The sequence below is a fragment of the Sus scrofa genome, chromosome 6 (genome assembly GCF_000003025.6).
Source record: "Sus scrofa isolate TJ Tabasco breed Duroc chromosome 6, Sscrofa11.1, whole genome shotgun sequence".
Classification (NCBI taxonomy): Eukaryota; Metazoa; Chordata; class Mammalia; order Artiodactyla; family Suidae; genus Sus; species Sus scrofa.
The window spans coordinates 168,877,088-168,903,024 of NC_010448.4; the positions used below are offsets into that span (position 1 = coordinate 168,877,088).

A 25,937-nucleotide genomic window follows, 5' to 3' on the forward strand; every position below is an offset into this window, starting at 1 on the left:
TCACCTCTGGCCTTGGGGAGAGGGGCAGCTGCTGGCTTTCTCCCCGACCCCGCGGGGCTCCGCGGGCCACGCCCCTCTGCTCGGCCCTGCAACGCGCCGGCGGCGGCGTGTCGCTCACGTGACACCTGCGTCCTGCGCGTCCTTGCCGGGCAACCGGCCTAGAGAGCACGCCGGCCGTCTGCCGCGGCATGGATGTGATCTACCCCCTGGCGGTGCCCAAGGGTCGCAGGCTCTGCTGTGAGGTGTGCGAAGCCCCGGCCGAGCGGGTGTGCGGGGCCTGCACAGTCACATATTACTGGTAGGCCCTGAGACGGGGCCCGGGGCGCCTCCACCCTCCCTCTCCCCCGGTCGCCAGGGTGGGCCTGGGAGCCCCGCGTCCGCCAGGGAACCCTCGAGGCGGCTTGGAGACGGTCCCTAAGAGCTGAGGGCGCGCCCGCCGCCTCTCCCACTCCCTCCTTCGTCCCCAGATGTTTAGTTGAGCACCTGCTGTGCGCCGTGCGCTGCTCCCGGCGCCGACGTTACCGGGGGGATCGCGGGAGACCGCGCCCCTCCCAAATCTGAGGTTCTGACGAGGAAGAGGGCAAAGTCCATCAGCAATCAGAAAACAAGGCGATGTCAGAGTGAGAAATACCAGGAAGACGAAGGGAATGTGATGGGCCTCGTTTAGAGCAGACAGACTATGGAGCTGAAGATAAAGGAGAAAAGCCCGCGAAGGATCTGCTGGAGGAAGAGTGAGGGGCACAGTGAGGCTCGGAGGGAGGGAAGACTTCGCCGTGTTTGAGGAATAGAAAGCAAGCTAGTTTGCTGGTGCACAGCCAAGATGTGTGCTGTGCTGAGGGTAGTACGAGACGAGATCGGTTTTCATTTTTTCAGCAAAACATCTCCAGACCTTTACTTCAGATCGGACCCCGTGTGAGACCCAAGATAAAACAGCCAGGCTGCTGACGTCCCGAAATCTAGTCCAGAGCCTACTAATTTGTATTTAAAAAGTCACTGTAATACAACCCTACCTGCCGTTACTCAGGGAGTACTATTGCCTGGGACCTCTGAGGATGGAAGCGTGGTGACTGGGGTGGGGCAGTATCTAGAAAGGTTTCTCTGAAGGAGTAACACTTGCTGAGCCTTGAAAGGTCAGGGGGAAATTGCTAGGTGAACAAACAATGAAGAAGGAAGGGTAGCAGTTCCCGTCGTGGCTCGGTGGTTAACCAATCCGACTAGGAACCATGAGGTTGCAGGTTCGATCCCTGGCCTTGCTCAGTGGGTTAAGGACCTGGCGTTGCCATGAGCTGTGATGTAGGTTGCAGACGCGGCTCCGACCCCCGTTGCTGTGGCTCTGGCGTAGGCTGGTGGCTACAGCTCTGATTCGACCCCTGGCCTGGGAACCTCCATATGCCTCGGGAGCAGCCCGAGAAATGGCAAAAAGCAAAAAAAAAAAAAAAAAAAAAGGAAGGGTAGGGCGCCCTGGCCCCAGGACTGCTTGGGAAAAGGGTGAAAGAATAGACTACACTGTTCAGAGGTGTCCCCATGGCGGAGGGAGCAGTCACTGATTTTCAGACTGCAGTTAGCTGGTCATGAAGAAAATCACAACCAGCATCTTAAGCAAAAAAAAAAATGAATAAAATAGAAAGTCTCGGAGTAATCCTACTTGAATCGCTTCCTGAAACTTTTTTTTTTTTGCTTTTTACTTTTTAGATCAACACTCGCTGCATATGGAAGTTCCCAGGCTAGGGGTTGAATAGGAGCTGCAGCTGCCGGCTTACACCACAGCCATAGCAATGCCAAAGCTGAGTCGCATCTGCAACCTACACCGCAGCTCATGGCAATGCTGGATCCTTAACCCACCAGCTAGGCCAAGGATGGAACCTGCAACCTCATGGATCCTAGTTGGGTTCATTAACCACTGAGCCACAAAGGGAACTCCTCTTTCTGGAGTGTTTTAGTGTTTTATGTGGATATATGTACTTGTACTGGTGAAATGTATTTTCCTACTATAGGTTGAGTAAAAAAAAAAGTTTAAAAACCCTTGTGATAGGTGCTAGTGAGAGTTTAAACCAAGAAGATAAAGTTTAGGGCCAAACAGTGGTATGAGATCAAGGAGTTTGGAATTTTTCCTCTGGTCACGACGGATGGTTTTCACCTGCTTTCGTTTGTGTGACGGAAAGATGACGGGTCGCAGTGTGAGGCTCGACTGGGAGGTAGGCTCTGAAGGCTGTGCAACCCCGTGGTTGCCGTGGTCCCAGGGGTGAGTGAACATACTCCTGAATCGCGTGTCCCTCGCAGCACTCGCTGTGTCTCCTATGCGAACATTTTCCACAGGGCCTGCAGTCAGTTGCTCAGTGATCTGTTTTCGTCACCAGGCTATATGTCCACGAGGGCAGCATCTGTGTTTCCATTGCTCTTTCTTCATTGCATGTAGAATACAATTCAGAATTCGTCACACAAACGACAAAGCCCTGGTTGCCTCTCTGCGTTCATTTCACACTCGTGCCCCCGCTTTTCCTGGATGTGGTTATAGAGGCTTTCCTTCCATTCTAATTTGCCAGTTTGCCTTCCATTCCAATTTCCCTCAGTTTCTTTGCCCAGCCTGTTGCCTCTGCTGGGAACTTTCCCAACCATCGTGAATCTTCCTAGCTCCCTTTTATCTTTCTGTTCTCAGAAGTGTTGTTTCATCTATATATATATATATATTTTTTTTTTTCCAGAAAACCCAACCTAAAGACTCCTATCTCATTTTCCTCTCTCACATTTTTCTTCTCTTTTTCTGCACTTTCGTATTTTTGGTTTTACTTGTTTCATGTCTGTGTCTTTTACTAGATCTAGTGCTTGCACATTCCAGACCCTCAGTGATCGCTTGTTGAACAAATGAAGTTCTGGATGGGTAATAAATCTATGAACTGGGACAAGGAACACAGGAGGAGGAGGGGATGGATGACAGACTGGGTTGAGGGACACAGAGCTTGAGGGGCCTTTGGGTCACCTGGGAGAGATGACCAGTGAACAGTTTTAAGTACAGGACTGGCACTCGGGAGAGGTCAGACCACTCTGTGGGATGTGGGCAGCTGCCTCTTCCCTGCCCTTTCCTGCCTCCAGCCGGAAGTGACTCCTCCTTCCTTTCGGCCCACTTTGCTCACGCTCCACCCTCAGATGACTTACTTCCTTTCTTCGGTTTAGTTACTGATGAGCATCTTCATCTCCATTTTATTGTGCTCCATTAATGCTGGCTCTTCTGTTGACGATGTAGAGGGGCTGTCATAGGTCTGGTGTTTTTTGATCTGTGTCAGACCCATCTGCCTACACTGTTCAGTCTTCAGCAAACTATCTTGAATAGTTGAAACTAAATATTTGATGAAGGCATGAATAAATAATTATTTCCTATGCCCTAATCCTCCATTATTTTCTTTCTCTTCTTTCACTGCCTTTAATTATTTTTAAGCTCTTCTCCTCTCCCCCAACCCTTTCTCCAGATTTCTATATCCTTGGGTCCTAGAGATTTCATGATTTTGCCGTAAAATAAAAGTGAGGTAACTGTTCTACATCTCGAAAATAAGGGCCTTGAATACCCTCTTCCCTCGTGGGTTTTTCACGGTTGAGTATAAAGCATCTAGCACCATGCCTGGGCCAAGCTGGCGCTCAATAAATTACTTTTCCTCTTCCCAAATTTAAAGAGCAGAAAGGACAGTTACCTTGAATTTGTGAAAGTTCATTTTCACAAAACAGTTGTCTTCCCAATTATACATGTAATTCATGTTCATTGTAGAAAACTTGAAAATACAAAATATAAAGATGAAAAGTTATCTATAATCTCACGAGCCAGATAATAGTCTGACATTTTGGTGAATTTCCATATGTTCTTTTCCTATTAACACATTTATTTTATATACTCTGTAATCCTGTGCATATCGTTCTATGTTGGATCCTGAGAGTGTTCCCAGGAAACAGAACATGTTTAAGAGAAGGCAGTTTTTTTTAGAGTACACGCTGAAACATGACAGGTGAACGAGACTTCAGTACTGTAGGTTAGCCAGTTGTAGCATCTAGATAAGAGTAACTTGCAATAATTTTTCCTTTAACATATGGGGCGCAAAGTAAAGTGTCTTCACTGTTCAGGAAGAGAAAACAGTGAAGTGGGCGTCAATGGGAGGAAACGGTAGGATGTGTGGTGAACCGGAGAAGGAATGCCCTGCCTAACGGCATGCAAACTCAGTTTAAAACCATGGCAATGGCCAAACACAAGACATGTCTGACCCACAAGCTATTTGATTGTGAGACCTGATTTGAAGGCATACTTTTCAAATCATTCTTAATGCATGGCCCTGCGATGGCTGTCAGGGGTGATACGGATGAATAGGCGGGAGCTTATAGATACATACAATTTGCTCCCTTTATTTAGGAAGGCAAGGAAGGCATGCAGATGCTTTCAGTGGAGCAAAATTCCAGGTGGTTAAATAAGTTATTATTTCCATTGCTCGCACGATTACTCAACAAGCCTCTATTTAATAAGTACTGTCGAACTCTCCTAGTTCTATTTTCTGGCTGATAAGTGCTTTTATTGAATTGTTGATGATAATTCTCTATCAAAAAAATGTTCTAAAGTGCTTTTTGTCATTTCTATGATAGCAGTCACAGTTTATAAAGAAAATACTTTATCATATGTCTGTGGTCCCAGAAGAAAGGAAGGAGAGAGTGTGTGTGAACACAGCTGTGCATTGTCTGCGACTTTGCTTTTGTGCTGCAGTGACAGAGACTGTTTAGTTCTCAAAGCCCAAACTTTACTATCTGACCCTTTACCAAAAAATGTCGCTAGTACCTGCCCCAAGTTATTGTTACCTGTTTTGAAATATATATAAATGAATCAAACAGTTGACTTTCTCACATGTAAGTAAAAGTATGTAATAGGCAATAGAAATGCAAAAACCCATGATTGTATATATCCAACAACAGTCTCAAAACACATAAAGCAGTAACTGTCAGAACTGAGGGGAGAGTAATAATAATAGTTGGATACTTCAATATCCTCCTTTCGGTAATGACCAGAACAGCTCGAGAGAAGGTCAGCAAGGAAATGGAAGACTTGACCAGCACTATAAACTGATTAGACCTATCAGCTATCTACAAGATACAAAATGCACATTCTTCCCAAGTACGTAGGGAATTCTCCAGGACAGACCAGATGTTGGACCATGAAACAGGTCTCAGTACATTTATAAGGCTTATTGAAAATACGTAAACTGTGTTCTCCAACCACAACAGAATGAAACTAATAGTCAATAATAGAGGGAAATTTGGGAAACTTATGAATGTGTGGAAATAACACACTCAAACAACCAGTGGGTCAAAGAAGAAATCACGAGATTTGTTAGAATGTGTTTTGAGATGAAATGAGAACAAAAACAACATCCTAAAACTAACAGGATGCAGTGAAAGCAGTATTCAGAGGGAAAATGTATAGCTACGAACACATACATTAAAAAAGAAGGAAGCTAATAACCTAGTCTTCTGCATTAGAACTAGAGAAAGAACTCATCACAAAGCTAGCAGAAGGAGGGAAATGGAAAATATTACAGCAGAGATAACTAGAGAATAGGAAAACAATAGAATCAGCAAAACCAAAAGTCTGTTCTTTAAAAAGATCAAAATTGACAAACCTTACCTAGACTGGCTGAGAAAAGAAGACTCAAGTTACTAAAATCAAAAGTGAAAGTGGGGACATTACTCCCAACTCTGCAGAAATAAGGGGTTATAAGAGAATACCATGAACAATTGTATGGCAACAAATTAGAAAACCTGGATGAAACATATTCCTAATAAGACACAAACTATCAAAACTGATTTGAGAAGAAATAGAATCTGAGTAGATCTATAACTAAAGAGATTTAGCTAAGTAATCAAAAGCAAAACAAAAACTTCACAAAGAATAGCCCAGGACTGGGTGATTTCACTGGTAAAGTCTATCAAATATTTAAAGACTAACAATTCTTCACAAACTCTTCCCAAAGATGGAATAGGAGGGAATAGTTCCCAGCTCATTGTATGAAGCCAATGTTACCCTTCTCTTTTTTTCTTTTTTCTTCCTTACTTTTTTTTCTGGCCACGTGGACGTTCGCAGGCCAGGGATCAAACCTGCACCACAGCCGGGATTCAGGCCACTGAAGTGACGACACCAGATCCTTAACCCACTGCTCCACAAGGAAACCTCAAGGCCAATGTTGTCCTGATACTAAAACCAGAAAAAAAAAAACCCAAAACACAAGAAAACTACAGAACAATATACCCTCTGAATATGGATGCAAAAATCCTTATCAAAACACTAGCAGATCAAATCCAGCAGGATTATACATCATGGCCAAGTGGGATTTCTCCCAAGCATCCAAGATTGGTTTAACACGCAAACGTCAATCAATACAAGACAACGCAATAGACTAAAAGACAAAGTCACATGATCATTTCAGTAGGTAAAAACATTTGGCAAAATCCAAAAGGCTATTTTATCTTTTACCCTTTATGATAAAAACACTTAACAAAGTAGGAGTGGAAAGGAACTTCTGTAACTTGAGAAAGAGAGTCTCTGAAAAGAAGAATTTGGGCTCCTACCTCACACCATATATAAAGACCCTAAATGTGAGCGCTAAAAGCACAATGCTCTCAGCAGAAAACGCAGTTGTAGCTCTGTGTGACTTTGGATCAGGCAACAGTTCTTAGCTATGATGCCAAAAACACAAGGAACCAAAGAAAAAGTAGCTAGGTTGGATACCATCAAAATGAAAATTTGTGGGAGTTCCTGATGTGCTGCAACGGGATTGGCAGTGTCTTAGGGGTGCTGGGATGCAGGTTTGATCCCCGGACCAGCACAGTGGGTTAAGGATCCACTGTTGCCGCAGCTTCGCATGGGTTGCAATTGCATCTCAGATCTGATCCCTGGCCCGGGAGCTCCACAGGCCACAGGGTGGCCTAAAGAGAAAAAAGGAGATGAAAACTTGCTTTTTAGGGCCACACCTGAGGCATATGGAGGTTTTCCCAGGCTAGGGCTTGAATCAGAGGTAAAGCCATCAGTGCATCAGAGAACACTATCAAGAAAGTGAGAAGACAGCCCACAGCATGTGGGAGAAGACATCTGCAGAACATACATCTGATAAGGATCTTGTATTGAGGACATGTAAAGAATGCTTAAAATTCAACAATAAAAAGATAAAACACCCAGTTTTAAAAGTGAGCAAAGGATTTGAACAAACATTTCTCAAAAAAAAGATATGCAAATGGCGAATAAGCACATGAAATGATACTCAAGATTATTCGTTATTAAATAATGCAAGGTAAAACCACAACGAGATAGTACTTCACTCTACAGTGGCTGTATTCAAAAGACAGACAATCACAAGTGTTGACAAAGATGCAGAAAAATGGAACCTCATTCATTACTGGCGGGACTGTAAAACGGAACAGCCCAGGTTAAAAGAGTTTGGCCTCCTCAAAAATCCAATCACGAAGTTCCTCGTATGACCAGTGCTTCGTGTTAGGTTTGCTGACGGAGGTACACAGGAGGCCAAGCCAGCAAAGCAAGAGATTTACTCAGGCATCTGAAACGGATAGGCGGGGCTCCAGACAGCATCGGCTGTGACCACCAGGAGAAGTTAGTCTCCTAAAGAGCCGTGGTGGGAATGTGTGGCCAGGACAATGAAAGTCAAGGTTACACAGTTTGGGGAAGGGGTCGGGGGTCGAGCCCCATGACCGAGTAATCATAGGGGAAGGGAAAATTACACCATGTGAGAGGGTGGTTGGGGCCCGAGTCTCACAACCAGGTAAGTGCAGCAGTAGGACGGACGTACAGGAGGCCGTTCATCTTTCTAGGTGGTTGATCTTTGCAGGCAGTTGTTTCTCGTGGGTCATTGTCTCTGGCTGTTCAACCCAAATGGCCACCTTCCAAGAGAGGGGGCGTCCTCCGTTCCCCTGAGAACCTATCCCTTAGATGTACCCAAGAGAGCTGAAACTATCTGGATGCACAAAACCGTGTCCATGTGTATTCATTATTCGCAATAGCCAAAGAGTAGAGACAAGCCCGATGTCTACCAACTGATGGGTGGATAGACACAAAGTGACGTAGCCATAGAGGGAAATAGTGTTTAGTCATAAAAAGGAATGAAATAGATCCACGCCACCTCATGGAGGAACTGTGAAGATACCATGCTAAGTGGAAGAAGCCAGACATAGAGGGCCGCGTGTCATCTGTTTCCATTTACATGCAAAGTCCGAAACAGGCAAATGCATGGAGAGAACAGAGTAGTGGCTTCTGGACACCAGCGGGTGGAGGGAAGAATGAGAGTCCCTGCTAGAGCGACTGGTCGATGAAAGACCCCTGGAACCAGATAGGAGGATGGCTTTACAACCCTGTGAATATACTAAAAGCACTGCACTGCACATTTTAAAATGATGAGTTTCATTGTATGTGAATTATGTCAATATCAGTCATATACCAATGATATACACGTATTTGGAGGAAGGGCCCGACGGAGTCAGAGACGGCAATTGCGTGGGCAACAGGAGTGGATTATCTGCAGGAGTGCCAGCCAGCAGAATTCTTCTGCAACAATGTTAATATTCTAATGTGCTGTCCAATTAAGTGTTTAACAATAGTAAATACAGACGTAAGACAGTCAGAAAAGCTGCCCTTGGAAGAGCTATCCAAGCCTGTACTGGCTTTGGAGGACAGGCTTGGGGTAACTACTGATTCTTGACACCTTGGCTTTCTTCCCTTTAAAGTAGTAATAACAATCCTGCTTTGTTTTCTCAAAGTCAGACAGTTCCTTGCAAAATCACCTGCTTCACCGCTGGGACTGGAGGGCATTCCCAGTGTGTTCTAGGTGAGAGGCCCCCGGAGCCCGGAGACAATGCAGTGATGCTCTCCCAGCCAAACGTCCAGATGCAGATGTGCACCGAGAGAGGAGGGAGGCTTCCAGAGCCTCATCGGATGTAGATTTCTTTCCTTTCCCAAGAAAAAGACCCTCAAACCCTCAGTGATCACGTATTTTGAAAATGACCTTATACCAAGGCAAAGTTGAAGCTGTCTTTGTTATTATCCGTGAGGAAGAACGGCAGAATAGCCGCAGTATTACCACACAACTGCCTGCAGAAACAACCACCTCCCACCACGCCTCCCACCCCCGGTCTTCACTAAACACACACGTGAAGGAAACGCAGTCTGCATCAGAGGTGGCTTGGGGCTCCCTGCCCGGTTTGTGTTGGGCTTACTCGTCCAGTTTCTAGGGCTGGGCCGGCCCAGGAGAGTCTGAGGTCAAGCCGGGTGACGACAACAAAGTCCCTGTTTCTGTTGTCAGTGGTGTGGTTCATCAGAGAGCTGACTGGCGCAGCATCCATGAGAAGATATGTCAGCTGCTGATTCCCCTGCGCACGTCCAGGCCCTTCTACAACTCGGAGGAAGAGCGGCAGCATGGCCTGCAGCAGCTACAGCGGCGCCAGGTAGGGCCCAGAGGCCTGTTGTTGCAGTGAAACTGCCCGGGCAAAAGGGTGTGCTGGGTGAAATCACTAAAGTGTAACCTCTAAACCGCTTTGAAGGCAGAGACTTGGTTATGTCTTTTTTTTGCTTTTTAGGGGTTGCACCGGTGGCATGTGGCGCTTCCCAGGCTAGGGGTCACATCAGAGCTACAGCTGCCAGCCTGCACCACAGCCACAGCCACATTAGATCCGAGATGCATCTGTGGCCTACACCACAGCTCACAGCAACGCTGGATCCTTAACCCACGGAGCGAGGCCAGGGATTGAACCGGCAACGTCATGGTTCCCAGTCGGATTCACTTCCACTGCGCCACAACGGGAACTCCCTGCTTATGTCTTCATGTCCTCAGTTGGTTGTTCTCCCCAGAGCCACTGCATACTCACAGCGCTGGTTTCCCAGGGCTGCCGTAAGAAAGGACCACAGACTGGGTGGCTTGAACTGTGGAAATTTATTTTCTCACGGTTCTGGAGGCTAGAGGCCCCAGATCACCGATAGGACTCCCCCTTTGGCCTGCAGACAGCTGCCTTCGTGCCGTGTCCCCACGGTCTTTCCACGGTGTGCACATAGCCATGGTGTTTCTTTGTGTGTCCAGCTGTCCTCCTTTTGTGAGGACATAGATTAGGTTAGGGACACCCCAGGGCCTCCTTTGTTACTTAATCACCTCTTTAAAAGGACCCGTCTCCAAATGCAGTCACATTCCGAGGTACGAGAGGTTAATGCTTCAACATAAGAATTTGGGGGTACAAAATTCAGCCGTAACACCCCTAAATGCTAAGTACTGTGATAAGAGCCCAGGCACATAGTAGGTCAAAAAATGATGTCTGAATATCCTGGTGAATAAATAAAGGAGATTTCAGGAAAGTGATTATTATGGCATATTGACAGCATCTCACTTATTCTGAAAAGAAATTTAGTGCTTTCCAAACCATACATTTCAAACCAAAAGATTCATCAATTTACAGTTGTAACCCTTTGAGAGTGGCCTTAGAACAATGCAGAATTTTAGTTGTTTTTGATATTTGCTAAGCAGATACCCCCAGAAGGAAAAATTTTTTTTTCTCAAAATTAACTCAACTAAAAAGGCAGAAGGTTTTAGATTTTCTTGACACATGACATCTTTGCTACACTTAAATTTCATTAGAAACATGAGAATTATACTAATTTAATAATCTTTTTTTGTCTTTTTAGGGCCACACGCATGGCATATGGACGTTCCCAGACTAGGGGTCCAATTAGAGCTGTAGCTGCCAGCCTACACCACAGCCACAGCAACGTGGGATCCAAGCTGTGTCTGTGACCTATACCACAGCTCACAGCAATGCTGGATCCCTAACCCACTGAGCAAGATCAGGGATCAAACCCACATCCTCATGGATATTAGTCAGGTTCTGAACCTGCTGAGCCACAATGGAAGCTTCTCATTTAACAATCTTTTGCTGAGCACTCATTTACGCCAAGCACCGACCTAAGATGAAAAGATACTTCCTCCCTCCTGGACCTTGAGCAACTCACAGTCCAGAGTTTGCCTTTTTTTTTTTTTTTTTTTTTTTTTTGGTGGCCATTCCTGCTGCATGTGAAAGTCCCCAGGCCAGAGATCGAACCCATGCCACAGCAGTGACACTGCCAAGTCCCCCACTGATAGGCCACCAGGGAACTCCCAGAGTATGGCTTTTTAATCACTATTTTGGGGTCTCCTGTGCACAGGTAGGCTCACTATGTGCTCCACCTGGCTCCACCATTGCCTCTTCCCTTTGGGCTGTCTCAGATGGTCTAGTTTTTTCTTCCACAGAAGCACTTGATTGAATTCTGCTACACTGTAGCCCAGAAATACCTCTTTGAAGGAAAATATGAAGCTGCTGTTCCAGCAGCTTTGCACTCTCTTCGCTTCCGCATGAACGTGCATGGCCTGAGTTCAGTCGAGCTGGTGCCTGCCTACCTGCTGTTGGCCGAGGCGAGCCTTGGTAAGTACAACTGACTTGGGACCCCCTGGAGCCCTTAGGAAGTGCCACATTGGGTCACATCAGTGACCACAGCATCCAGCCTTTTGGGGAAGAGCGAGTTTGCCGTAAAGTTGGGCACAGGTGGGGAAGGAGGCGTCAGGGCCTCTTGGGGACAACTGACCCACATCCACTCCAGCTGGCCTCAGCACGAGGACGACGTTTATTAGGATGCTCAGTGTTCTGAAGGCGTCGAGGCTTCTTAGGCTCGGAATAGTCTAACAAACCAAGGCTGGTGTCCTCTGCTTCTCTCCCGTGGGCCTTGTCTTCTATCTCCACTTCTCTCTCTGCATCTGCTTTCTTTTCTGTCTCTGCAGACCACAGCTTTTACCCTATGCTTGCCGCAGGAGACAGCTACCCCGGAGTGTCGGGTTGCGGAAAGTAACGTAACGTCTCTTCTATCAAAGGACGGTGACTCCGTTTTGCCCCGGTTTCGGTTTCGGCTGAAACGCCCTCCTGCGACCCCTCCTCTTTCCCTCTTCTCCCGGTAACCATTTGTTTCAAATGAGCCAGCGGAGGGAATGTGCGCCCTGACCTGACCCGTGGGAAGGGGACAGGTACATCACCTGCGTTAGGGCGCAGCAGGGGGGGCTTCTCTTCTTCGCGCTCGTGCTTTTTGAGCCCCGCATCCTCCCGCAGAAGGAAAGAGCCTCGTCCAGGTCTCCCCGTGTGCCTGTGTCTCACTTGCCCACACTGACGATCGAGCCATCTCCCCAACAGGTGTAGCTGAGTTTTCATTGAACCTTGAGGTTCAAGATGGGTAACAGACACTGACGAGTGTCTGATTTCCAGTTTCAAGTTCCTAGGAGAAAGAATTGTGCGGGCTCAGCTTGAGTGTGGTATCCTTCTGTATCTGCCTTTGTGTCAGGGTCACAGAGGTCAAACGGGAATACGGGAACCTGCTCCTATTGATGGAAGAGGCAGTGCCGAGAGCTGCGAGCACGGACGTGGCAGACACCCCATATGGTGGCTGCCACGGGAGGAGAATTAGCATTTTTGAGGGGAATTAACATTTTTTGAGCATCTGCAGGGTTTTCGGCACTGAAATATCTCTTTATACATCTTAATATCCACTATTTAAAAGAAAATTTTTAAAAAGTACAGCTGTTGGAAATATTGTACGATGGAACTTTCCCCCTGAGCCATCTGAGGGTAAGATGCCTACCTGATGCCCTGTGTCTTGACCACTTCCGTGTGTATTGCCTACAAAGATGCCTCCTCCTAACACCCATAGGCCATCGTGTGTGATCGTCCAGGAAGCAGACCCCATGCAGGTTTTTCCACTTGCCCCAATCCCATCTTATAGCAAGAGGACAGAGTCGAGAAGCACACTCTTCACTTTGTTGCCGTGTGTCTTTGTCTTCATTCTGAAACAGGTCTTCAGCCTTTCCTTTAAAGAGTAAAAGGCCAGTTTCATCAAATGTCCTTCCATTCGAGTTTCTCTGATACGTCCTCATGACGGGACTCAGGTGGTGTGTCTGTCTGGCAGGAATATCACAGAAATGGTGTTTGTACTCTTCTCACCCCTCCTATCAGCTGGCACATGTTTTTAGGTTGTTCCATTATGGATGATGTTCGCTTAAGTTACTCTATTCAGGTGGCATCTGCCAGGCCTCTTCTCTTTCCCCTCTTTGCAATGAATAGGGATTTTATAGAGAGGTATTTGAAACTACGTAAATACCCATTCCCGAACAGACTTCCAGTGAATGCACTGACGCATCTCTATCGGCATGGACTCTTGGCTTCCTATTCGATTTAAGGGGTTTCTATCCATTACTACCACTTCTTTGACACGCCCCCTGTCCTTAGTGTGGCAAGTGGAGGCCCATTCGCTCTGCTTCGGGTCTCCTTGACATGCCCCCATCATTCTGTGTTCACGTTCCTGCTCTGGAACCGACCTCCAAGGAGTCCTGGCTTCTTTTAGCGGCAGATGGGATTTAGAAGCCAAGAAATGGGTAGTAATATATTTGTTGCTCCTGAGGAATGGCTGCTCCCAGGCCTTCTCAGTGGATGGAATCAGGGAACCCGTGTGTGTGTCGCACACATTTCTTCTAGATCTCTCTGCCGTCACGTCTCTATCTGTACGTGATCATGGGTCCACAGGAGGACATCTAACGCCACAGGGTTAAACCTCCTTTTCTCCCATCGCATATGTGTAGCTCCCTCTGTGACAGTGCGAAGGCTGGCTTCCGTTTTCACTGATGTGTTTACTGTGTGGCTGGTTACCCTGCATGGACCAGCCTCCCACCTCCAAGCCTAGCCTCTCCCTTTGCAGATGCCCTCCTCCCCCTTCATGGGCTCTGACTCCTCATTCTTTTTTCTCTGTGTGTGTGTGTGACTCTTGCCTTTTTAGGGCCACACCCACAGCACATGGAGGTTCCCAGGCTAGGGGTCTAATTGGAGCTGCTGCTGCTGGCCTGCACCACAGCCACAGCAACGCTGGATCCTTAACCCAATGAGAGAGGCCAGGGGTCGAACCTGAAGCCTCATGGCTCCTAGTCGGATTCGTCTCTGCTGCGCCACAACAGAAAGCCCCCTCCCCTTTTCCTTTAGAGCATCCTGAGATGCTTCTGCTGCGTGGAGCCCCTCCGCACAGGCCTGGGCTTTGAGTCTCCGTGCCAGGCGGCTTAGCTGCAAGAACGCCCTCCTCCCCTGCTCAGGACTGACTCCCGGCTGCAGATGGTTCCTCCTGCAAAACTGGTGCAAGAGCACTGGACAAGGAAATAGTGCCAGGCTCTGCTTAGGTCCAACACCGATTAGCTATGGATTTGGGGAAAAGTCAGCCTGGCCTGAATCCCGTCATCTTTCATCTGGATTACTGCCTGCCACCTGGGCCCTGCACACCTTCTCTGGCCTCCCTCCAGTCTGGTGTCCAAACCAAATGTGATTAAGTCCCTCCGATAAATAAAAACCAAGTTCTTAAAGCAGCTTGTGAGCCCCTGCTCGGTCCAGCCTTTACAAAGTCTCCCACACTCCGTCTCTCAATCTCTTCTTTCTCCCTTTCAGCGGCCTTGCCTTCTCCCCGCTCTCAGAAGCCCTGCGATGCTTCCTGGTTCTGGACGTCTGGTCTCCAGCCATCTCTCCCCACCTCTCCTCCCTCCGCCTCACCCAGCCGACTCCTGTTTGTCCTTCAGGTCTCAGCTTGAAACACTGCCCCCTGTCGGGAACCCTTTTCCAAGCCCCCACATTGGGTCGAGTCTCTCTTTATGTACACGCTTTGAAACCTTCCTTTCTTCTGGGCCCTTGCTTGATAGTAACTATGCATTTGTTGGCGAGATGATTCAGGTAAGCCTCTCTCCTGCACTCGGTCGAGAGCTCAGGGAGAACAGAGGCTGTGTCTTTCTTACTTGTCATAGTGTCTTTACACTCAGCACAGTACTTGGAGCAGAGAAGGTCCTTGAAAACTCTCCTCACACAGAACCTGACACCTCAAGGGGGACTGTGTCAGCATTTATGGAATCTGAGTCCTCTTCCCAGGATTGAGGATTTAATCAGTTTGTGTGTAATGAACATGAAAGTGCTTCGCAAGCTGGAAAGTGCTGTCTAAATGGAAGGTTTCATTATAACTCCCACAGTTACTGAGTTAAACCTTGTGTATATAAATAATCCTTTTTAGGGCCGCACCCACAGCATATGGAGGTTCCCAGGCTAGGGGTCTAATTGGAGCTGTAGCTGCCGGCCTTTGCCAGGGCCACAGCAATGCCAGATCCGAGCCACGTCTTCGACCTACACCACAGCTCACAGCAATTCCGGATCCTTAACCCAGGAAGTGAGGCCAGGGATGGAACCGGCAACGTCATGGTTCTTAGTCGGATTCATTTCCACTGCGCCATGACAGGAGCTCCAGAAAACCTTGCTAATATTTTTGAAAGCGCAAATAAATCACATCCCCTTGTGTACGTGCCTCTGCTACCTTAGGGAGTCCTCAGAACGGAAAAATAACAGGCATTCAGCCTTTTTGCTTTTTTGTCCTTTGAGGGCTGTACCTACACCGTATGGAAGTTCCCAGGCTAGGGGTCGAATCGGAGCTACAGCTGCCGGCCTACACCGCAGCCACAGCAACGCAGGATCCTTAACCCACTGAGCGAGACCGGGGATTGAACCTGCTGCCTCGTGGATCCTGGTCGGGTTCATTAACCACTGAGCTATGAAGGGAATGCCAAGCCTTTTTTTTTTTTTTTTTAAGTAAAACTTTGGAATTTTAATCCACTAGAAATAACGTTTTCAGTAATACTTCAAAGAGGAGCCAGCCTCCTCTTCTTCCTCCCCGTTCGCTGTGCTTTGGAACCAGAACAAGCAAGGCTCAACTTCCCCCTCTTCCTTTACTGGTTTGTGATCCCTGGGCTTGAGCGAGCTCTGTCTTGCCTCGTGGCCCTCACACAGATTTGCCTGGAACGCTCTCTCCTCCCCCAGGCGTGGCTGCCTTCTTTCCAAACTTCTGTCCAGTTCTGACACCCTCCCGGGAGGCGAGCACATAGGCAGGGACTCTCAGCTCTCTTTACAGCTGAACGAAAAGCTTTATGTGTCAAGAGCATCTGCACATCAGAACTAAAGGTAACTTTCACTTCGCAACCGCATGGACATTCTAGCTGCTAAATGCCTCCTGCTTCGACTCCGTTTTCACTCGCTGCCCTCGTCCAGGTGCTTAGTCCTTGCTTAAACTATTTCAAAAGTTTTCTAGTGAGTGTTCTGCTTTTCTTCCTCCCCTCTGGTGTCTCCTCCACGTGGGTTCCAGAGGATCCTCTAAATCTAAGTCCAGTTCCCTCTCCCTTTCTGAAAATCCTCTAATTTTTGTCCACGTGCGTCTAGCTCCTTGGCACGGCTTACTGAGCCCCCCGTGATCTCTGTCCTGCCTACCTCTCTAGTCTCACTTCCTGCCTCACACTTTGGGCTCCGGCGTCACCGACCAGCATATGGTTCTCTACACCTCGCATGCTGTTTTGTCTTCTCTGTACGTGGGTTATCTCTGCCGAGGATGCCCGCCCTTGTTTATCTGGAAACCGTCTATTCATCCTCAAAACCAGGCTCAGACTTTTCTGACTCTCTTCGCTCAGCTGATAGAACAAAGCCCATAGACTGCGTGCCTTAGTAAACTACAAAATTTATTTCTCACCGTTCTGGAGGCTCCAAGCCCAAGATCAAGGTGCCAACAGAGCTTATCTCTGGTGAGAACCCACTTCCTGACCTGTAGCCAGACCCCTGCTCTCGCTGTGTCCTCATGGGCCAAGAGAGACCTCCGCTCCTGTCGTGTCTCTTCTATAAGGGCACTGATGGCGTTCAGGAGGGCCCCACCCTCACGACCGACTTACCTCCCAAAGCTCCACCTCCTGGTACCGCCTCCCTGGGTTTTGGGGATTCTCCCTAACCATGCCTCTCCCCACCCCTTGTTCCTGCTCTGCCATTTCCACGGCTTATAATGTTACCGTCATTGCAGTTACACTGTACTACACATATGCCTGTTCTCACGTCACACATTCATGCCCCGGCCAAACTATAGAGTGAGGGCTTTGGTTGAACTTGGAGCTCCTATCACTCAGCACAAGGCCTGGCACATAGAAGGCATTGACTGCGCATGTACATGCGTTTTACACTGAGAGACAATTCACATAACATGACATTTACTCTTTCAAGTCCAATTCCTTGGCGTTCCCGTCGTGGCTCAGTGGTTCACGAATCCGACTAGGAACCATGAAGTTGCAGGTTCAATCCCTGTCCTTGCTCAGTGGGTGAAGGATCTGGCGTTGCCGTGAGCTGTGGTGTAGGTTGCAGACGCGGCTTGGATCCCGTGTTGCTGTGGCTCTGGCGTAGGCTGGTGTCTACAGCTCCGATTCAACCCTTAGCCTGGTGGAACGTCCATATGCCCCAGAAGCGGCTCAAGAAATGGCAAAAAGACCAAAAAAAAAAAAAAAAAAAAAAAGTACAGTTCCTTGGTTTTAGTACAGTCACAAGACGGTGCAACCAACCCCACTTTCATCCGAGTGACCCTTTAGTCACGGGCAGTCCCACCTCCGTCCTCAGGCCTGCAGTCCTCGGCCGCTTAGCAATCGACTTTCTATCTTTATGGCTTCGCCTCTTCTGGATGTTTCATTATGGATGGAATCATGCAACACGTGGCCTTTGTGTCTGGCTTCGTGCCCTCAGCACAGTGTTTTCGCGGGTCATCCCCGCTGTAGAATATGTGTCAGGACGCCCCCCCTTTTGTGCCTGAGTAACACGCCACACGCATGAATGCGGTCAGGCCGCACTTGCTCCGTCTCCTCGACAGCTGAGGGACATTGAGGTGGCTTCTGCATTTGGCTGTCACGCATAGGCTGCTACGAACACTCACACACACGTTTTGGCGTGTCCACAGGCAGTGACGTCAGGGACCAGATGAGTGAATTTCCTCGTGTGTCTTCTGGCCGGGATGTGAACTGGAGTCTTTGTTTCTCTGGGGCAGGTCTGGGCCGCGTCGTCCAGGCTGAGGAGTACCTGTCTCAAGCGCAGTGGACAGTCCTCAAATCAACTGAATGCAGTTACGCCACCCAGTCTTTACTGCATCGGAACCTGGGACTTGTCTGCATGGCCAAGGGAAACTGTGAGGAAGCCCGGGACCACCTGGCCAATGATGTACGGAAGCCAGCTCTTTCACTACTCCTGAGCCTTTCTGAGAACAGCCTTTCTGAAAAGAGTTGTTTTCTTTTTCCTGAGCATTTGTCTAAAACTTGCTGTTTGCGACTGACTGTTTGAGAGGGGGATGTTGGCAAGAACACGGTTCGAACAGCGTGAGGTCCAGTCTTTCCCCTTTGCGAGCATCCTTGTCTTGGTCACATCCCTTCCCAGGGCTCGCCTGCTCCGAGGAGGCAGAAGAGCACATTGGCTAAGAGAAGGGCTTCCCTTCTGGCTTGCTCACCCCTGCGCCCCAGGCCACCACTTCTCGTCCCCATAGAAACCAGGAACACGGAAAATCCTCTCATCCAAGAGTTCCCTGGTGGCACATCAGGTTAAGGATCTGGCATTGTCCCTCTAGCGGCTTGGGTCATTGCTGTGGAGTGAGTTCGATCCCTGGCCTGGGAACATGCACATGCCATGGGTGCAGCCAAAAAAAAAAAAATCACTTTGTCCAAAAAATTTTTTGTAGAAGGAAAGCGCTTTCCTTCTGGTTCCAGCTGTGCCATTTCACCAGCCACATAGACTTGGATCTGTTACTTACCCTCTTTCAGCCTCTGTGAGACAGAAACCATAAAATGGTCTCTGCCTGATTGGGTCATTGCAGAGATGAGTTAAGAGGGCAGTACTTTGGCTATTTTTTTTTTTTTTTTAACTCACCCGCAGCATACGGAACTTTCCAGACCAGGGATTGAAGCCACGCTGCTGCAGAAACAATGCCGGATCCTCAACCCACTGAGCCACCGTGAGAACGCTCTGGCTGTTATTTTTATAAATAACATCAGTGCCTCTACTTCGGAGCGTGGTTATTAAGTTTAAAAGAGCTGGAGGTGTATAAAAGTGCTTTATAAACTATAAAACTCTGTACAGGGAGTTCCCATCATGGCTCAGTGGTAACGAACCCAACTAGTATCCATGAGGACGCAGGTTCAATCCCTGGCCTCGCCCAGTGGGTCAAGGATCCAGCATTGCGTGAGCTGCGGTGTCGGTCACAGACATGGCTCGGATCCCCCTGTGCTGTGGCTGTGGGGTAGGCCGGCAGCTGCAGCTCCTATTTGACCCCTGGCCTGGGAACTTGCATAGGCCATGGATGCGCCCCTAAAAAAAAAAAAAAAAAAAAGCAATAAAGAAGTAATGCATAAACAAACTGTGCTCAGGAAGCCTCTCTGAGGGTGCCATCCGCGTCGGGGGGAGCCTGAGTGAAGCCCATTTTCATCGTGTCCCCCCCACCTCCACCGCCTTCCCCGAGTTCAGCAGAAGCACTTTCTGCCTTGCACTGGGCCGCACAGTTAGAAGCAGAGCAAACTCAGATTCCTCAGCCTACCTTTAAAAAAACCACCACGGAATTGTGGGTACCCACCATAAAATCCAATGGTACGCAGAATTAAGTGCCCAATTCCGTGAGTTTTTAGTAAATTTATGGTTGTACAACCATCAACATGATCCAGTTTTCACCCCAAAGAGACCCCTCGCGCCCTTGGGCAGGCCTTTCTCTTTTCCACTTCCTGTCTCTCTCGTGTTACTTTTCTGGACCTTTACTATACACAGAATGACGTGTGGTCTTTTGCACCTGACTTTTTTTTTTCCATTTTTTTTTTATTACTCAAATGAATTTCTCACATCTGTAGTTGTATAATGATCATCACAATCTGATTTCACAGGATTTCCATCCCACACCCAAGCACATCCCCCACCCCCCAAACTGTCTCCTCCAGAGACTGTAAGTTTTTCAATGTCTGTGAGTCAGCATCTGTTCTGCAAAGTTCAGTCTGTCCTTTTTTCAGACTCACATGTCAGTGAAAGCATTGGATGTTGGTGTCTCATTGCATCTGACTTCTTTCGCTTGGCATAATTATTTCAAAATTCATCCCTGTGGATGTGTCTGTATCAACACCTCATTCCTTTGCTGACTGTCATGAGGCTATGCCGCAGTTTGTTTGCCACTCATCAGTGGATAGACATTTGGGTTGTTTGCATTTTTTGCCTATTAGGAATAATTCTGCTGTGAACATTTGCGTACCAGTCTTTGTATGAAGACATGTCTTCATTTCTCTTGGGTGTGTGCCCGAGAATAGAATCGCTGGGTCATGTGGTAAAACTATGTTTAAGTTTTTGAGGATTTTGCCAAACTGTTTCCCACAGAGGCTGCATTAATTATACGCCCAGCAGCAACGTATGAGGGCCCCATTTTCTCCATATCACTGCCAAAACATGCTATTTTCTGCCTTTTTGATGAGAACTGTTCCGGGGTGCGTGAGGATATATCTCCTTGCAGTTTTATTTTGCGTTTCCTTAGTGACTAACGACGCTGAATATCATTTCATATGCTTGTTGCCCTTGATGGATCTTTCTGGTGACATTTAGCTCCTTTGTCCATTTTTCAATCGGGCTGTTGTAGAGTTTCTTTATCTCTTCTGGCCACAAGTCCTTTAGCAAATAGATGATTTGCAAAGAAAACTCAAGCACTCTCCTTCTTCCTCCTGCTACAGATTTATTTTGCCAGTTGTGCATTTGGAACAGAGCACATCAGGACCTCAGGAGGCTACTTCCACCTGGCTAATATCTTCCACGGCCTACAAAAGTTGGACCTGGCAGACACACTGTACACCAAGGTGAGCTGGCGAACACGGAGGCTGAGCCTTGATGCTCAGGCCTTGTGTCTTACAACCGTGTCAGCCCATTCACGAGAAACTTGAGGCCCAGAGAGATGAAGTGCTTGCCAAAGGTAGCTTGATACACGATATAGTCCACTTTCTTCCTGTGTCTTCGCTACCAAAATAGTCTAGTCTTTAGCATCCATGGAGCAGTTAGCAAATAATAAATGATGGGCTCATAAGAACCCAAGCCCTCCAGATAGACTGCCATCTGCTCTGCCATAGTCACAGGAGCAAGCTCTTTTTGGCATAAACTGTGCGCACTCAGTCCAGCGGGGCTGTCCCCAGATTAGCCTGCCACGTGCCCTTTGCAGCCCAACACTCGTCACACTTACCTGGGTGTGTGCCCGAGCACGTTTGGGCTCCGAAGCTCCCCCGCCCCCGGGCATAATGGGAGAGGGAGTCTCCAGATGGTCAGGCAGCCTGGCCGGCCGGCTGCCCTGCCGATTGGCTGGTCCAAGGGCTCAGGTCTGGCGTGCTTGTCTGATCACCTCTCCTTTCCCAACAGGTCTCTGAGATCTGGAGTAAATATTTGAACGATCGCTGTGAAGCCCTCTCCCAGGCTCGCATCCAACAACTAGATCTCCTGGGCAAACGATTTGAAACGGACACCGGCTTGGGTACGACCCTGCTCACTGGGAGGCAGAGTGGTGCCTTCATCCCTCTCCTCCACAGGCTTTGCCCCTAAAGGGGACAGCGGCTATCCCTGTCATGGGTCACATCAGCGCCATCTTTCCCATTTTACAGATGGGGAAACTGAGCCAGGGGATCAAAGAGATTTGACCAGCGTTGGGAAGAATTCAGATCCTGAGCGTCACACACAGCTTTGGAGGCTAATAAGGGACAGATCTGGGGAAATGAAAAAAAAGGACCCTGCCAGAGCCCCCCCTGAGATTTCTGCAGAGCATCCATTTCTCATATGACGTCCCTCTGGGACGCGTAAGCGAAGGCAGACTCCTCTTTGCTCATCTGTTCTGGCGCCTTAACCTCTTCCTTTCCTGAACAGCGAGCGCCTCAGTGGCAGGGCCGAGTCTGACTCATCCCTACCCCCAGCCTCGTTCCCCCAGAAATCGTAAAAAGAGATGGGGGGGGTCTAGCTTCTGCTCCAAAGAGACACATAGCATAGCGGGCGAGACAGAACCTACGTGAAAGAAGAAACTTCTGCAAGTACAAATTATATGACAGAGTGAGTCCCGAATGAAGAGGTGAGGACAGCTGGGTGGCACTGAAGAGGGAAGACTTCCTGGAGGAGAAGTTTTGAGCTAATATTTTAAAAATTAATACAATTAATAAAATTTATTGAATTTTCCCTCCATAGCGAATGTTCCTTTCCATAAAAGTGGTTCATGTTAATACAGAAAACTTGAAAATCATAGCTCTCCAAAGACAGCCAACCATAACATAATAGTGTATGGATTTTCTTTTTCTCTAAGCTTAGTACTTAAAAAATGCTTTTAGAACTTGGCCCATCATAAGTCATTATAAGTTAATAAATGGTATCGAGAGCCAAAAATTGCTGGGGCTAATGATAAACAGCCTTGAATGGGGAAAGCGGAAAGGGACCTGTAAGAGTGAGCCGTTTGTTTGTTTGTTTGTTGTATTTTTAGGGCCACACCCTCAGCATATGGATGTTCCCGGGCTAAAGGTTAAATTGGAGCAACGTGGGATCCGAGCTGCATCTCCAACCTACTTCAGAGCTGGTGGCAGTGCTGGATCCTTAACCCATGGAGTGAGGCCAGGAATTGAACCCGCATCCTCATGGATACTAGTTGGGTTCGTTTCTGCTGCGCCACAACAGGAACTCCAAGAGTGAGCGTTTTTTTAAGATACTCTGATGATGACACGCTGGCACAGCTGGGGGTGTGGGGGGTACCTGATGCTGTCCAGCTTCCTGCTCTGCGCGTGGCAGTCGTCCTCCAGGTGACACACTCGCTGCGGTTTGTGCGCCTCCACCAGGGTCCCTGGGAGGAGGCTCCCGGAGGCCAGGTGTCCTGCCGGCGAGGTGCTCATCCCCGAGGCTACAGCCACAGCTGCCCCAGGGCCTGTTTCTTCCTTCATCCCTTTCTACCCCCTGCAGATGAAGCCCAGGAAGCAGAAGCCATTCAGATCCTGACTTCAATCTTGACCATCCGAGAAGCTACATCTGACAGAGCCCCCCAGAAAACCATCTTTGTTCTAAAAATCCTGGCCATGCTCTACTACCTGATGATGGATTCTTCAAAGGCAAGTTTCTCTAGAAAAGCAGCACATCTTTCTTTTATGTATTTAATTATTCGTGGCCCCACCTGAAGCACACAGACGTTCCCAGGTCAGGGCTGGAACCTGTGCCACAGCAGCGACAATGCCAGATCCTTAACTCACTGAGCCACTGGGGAACTCCAAAAGCAGCATGTCTTAAATGGAGGTAGAAACGCCTCCAGTTGGATTCAGCTGTGTTTTGCCCAACTGCACCAGCTTTTGCCCTCAGAATAAGACCTTGCTCCAAAAAACTTGAGATGCTCTAGGCATTTGTCACAGGTTAAGTCTAACCTGCATGATGGAAACGGGGTTGTCTCTGCACCCTAGGGTTGCAGAGACTGAGGCCGAGGCAGTGCTGGGAAGCCTTCAGGGCAGAAGGGCTCTGGGGAGTCCCTGGGGGCATGGACAGGTAGTGAGTTCCCTGTTGCTGGAGGGATCCAGGCAGAAATAGGTTGCCATGAAATAATGCAAAAGGTAATAGTTTTCAAGTGCATATTACATGCCAGTTGCTAGCCTAAATGCTTTACATGAATGAAAATCACGTTAATTCCCATACCAGCCTTACAAAGTAGGTATTTTATTATTCCCACTTTACAGATAAGTAAATTGAGGCACAGAGAGGGTCCATTATGTGCCCAATTTCGTATAGACAGGAAGTGGTAAATCTCATATTTTTTGGAGTGGCCATTGTGGCTCAGCAGTTAATGAATCCCACTAGAATCTATAAGGATGCCGGTTCGATCCCTGTCCTCGCTCAGTGGGTTGAGGATCCAGTGTTGCCGTGAGCTGTGGTGTAGGTCGCAGACGTGGCTTGGATCCTGCATTGCTGTGGCTGTGGCGTAGGCTGGTGGCTACAGCGCCGATTTGACCCTGGCCTGGGAACCTCCATACACCAAGGGTGCGGCCCTAAAAAGACAAAAGACCAAAAAAAAAAAAGTAAAAAATCTCAGATTTCTGGATTTGTTGATTGATCTACTCAGTCATTCAAATACTGATTGAGCGTCTACCACTTGCAAGGCCCTGTTCTAGGACTAGGGGTGCAGTGGTGAACCCCAGCCGCGTTCCCCATTTCCACGGAGGAAGGGAAATCACGACAAATAAACAAACACATACATGTGCAACATCACTTCAGATGGTGAAATGCACTACAAAGACAAGCAAAGCAGGCAAGGGGAGAGGGGAGGGAAGCTTGGTTGGAGGAGGCCTTTCTGCTCAGGTGACCTACGGACATTTAGGGTGTCCTGCCTCCCTGCCTCCCTTCCCCCTCCCTTCGTCCTCCTTTCCTTTTCTTCAGCAAACTTACTAACCACCCACCGACCCCCAGGCCTGGAGGAGCCCCAGTCAGAGGGTTACAGTAGCCAGTGATGCAAGGCCCAGGGCATCGTGGGAGCAGAGGGAGGGACAGAGACGCCACGTGGGAGGGGGTGAGGGTTACGGAACAGCCCATTGCCCGTCGTCCCATGTCCAGGTGGGCAGTGGGCAGGGCCTCTTTTCCACTCAAGGAAGTCATCGCCCAAAGTGTGTTAGGGGTGTTAGGTCTACACGGGGTCCTTAGAGGAAGCAGACACGTCTCCCTACTCAGGACTGGCGCTTAGGTGCCTTCAGGTCTGGGTTCAGCAGCCTGCTTTTCAATAAGGCTTTCCCTGCCCTCTGTCTGAAACGGCCACCCCCACTGCCACCACTGATGCCTTCTGCCCCCTTCCTGCTATCCGTGTATATCACTAAGGTACAATCATATTTTAATTTTTTGTCTTGCCTACTGCCTCTCTCCATATTGAAGATTCCACAGGGTAGGAATTTCTGCCTGTAGATGCAGCACCTGGGGCATAGTAGCCATTTAGTGAATATTTATTGAAAGCAAGGAAAGAGGGAAAGGAAAGAAAGAAAATAAGGGGAGAGGGAGGGAGGGAGGAGGGATAAGCCCCACTCCATCCCCAGATGCCCTGCGAAGCCTCTGTCCACCTCAAAACTCTGGCCCGCGTGGCCCCAGATGGCAATTTCCTTTGGCATCTCTCACCTCTGTCTGTGCCTCCCAGCGGTGCTTCAGAGGGTCCTGAGATGCAGAAAAGAGGCTTTGTCCACCGTAAACTCAGAGCTTCGAGGACTTTTTTCCCCAGTTCCCTTCTCGCAGTGAAGACCCAGGCTGTGTTCACAAGTTTCCACTAAGAGCTCAGTGGCTGGTGTGAGAAGCCTTCTCATGTTTCTGGGGTCAAGCAGAGATGGGTTCCGATGCAACGCAGCCTGGGACAGCTTCCTTTTGTCACTGTAATTCTATTTCAGGCACAGGAGTACGCCCTTAGGGCCTTCGACCTAGCCAAAGAACAGAAGCTCAGTGTCCGGGAACAAAACAGCATTCAAGATGTACTAAACCTCATCTCCGCTGAGGAAGCTCATCCCATTACTCAGCCACCCGGGAGCTCCAGGTGGGGGCTCGTCAAGGGCTCCTGAGCAGCTAATGTTTCCCAGCCTTGCGCGGCTGCTCTGAGGTGCTAAGAGTAGCTTCAGCGCCTACCCTGCTCCCCTGGGACGGCACTCCTAGCTGCGTTTTTATTGTTACACAGCAGATGCTGGGGCTTTCAGCGTAGCGATCAGTAAACCTCTTGTTTATCACGACTGTCTGACTTTGAGTGATGCGCCGTCAGTTCATTAACAAGGTGTTTGTAATTAAACTGCAAATCGTTTATCCTATTTCTCAGAGGTCGCTCAGTGATGTGGGCTTCGTGGATCTTTGCCCAAAAAAGGGGTAGGGAATAGCGCTGTGCTGGAGCAAAACTTCTCTATTCTATTAAATTGGCGTTAATCTTAGACAGATTGTGATTAAAATGCCCATTATAATTCCTAGAGCAATCACTGAGAAAATTACTCTAAAGAACAGTTAAAATCAACACGGAA

General features: G+C 48.4%; 1 protein-coding gene across 2 annotated transcripts; it reads left to right on the plus strand.

Moving 5' to 3' along the window:
- Positions 160 to 25,618, plus strand: ZMYND12 (zinc finger MYND-type containing 12). 2 transcript variants are annotated; one of them, XM_003128102.4, is made up of 8 exons: positions 160 to 298; positions 9,330 to 9,471; positions 11,298 to 11,469; positions 17,945 to 18,114; positions 20,643 to 20,765; positions 21,316 to 21,427; positions 22,885 to 23,030; positions 25,326 to 25,618. In XM_003128102.4, exons 1-8 carry the CDS (start codon positions 189 to 191, stop codon positions 25,491 to 25,493), a joined length of 1,143 nt encoding a protein of 380 aa, XP_003128150.2. In that variant the 5' UTR covers positions 160 to 188; the 3' UTR covers positions 25,494 to 25,618. The 2 variants fall into 2 exon arrangements, with proteins under 2 accessions (XP_003128150.2, XP_005665573.2); XM_005665516.3 differs by lacking the exons at positions 22,885 to 23,030; positions 25,326 to 25,618 and adding an exon at positions 21,555 to 22,507.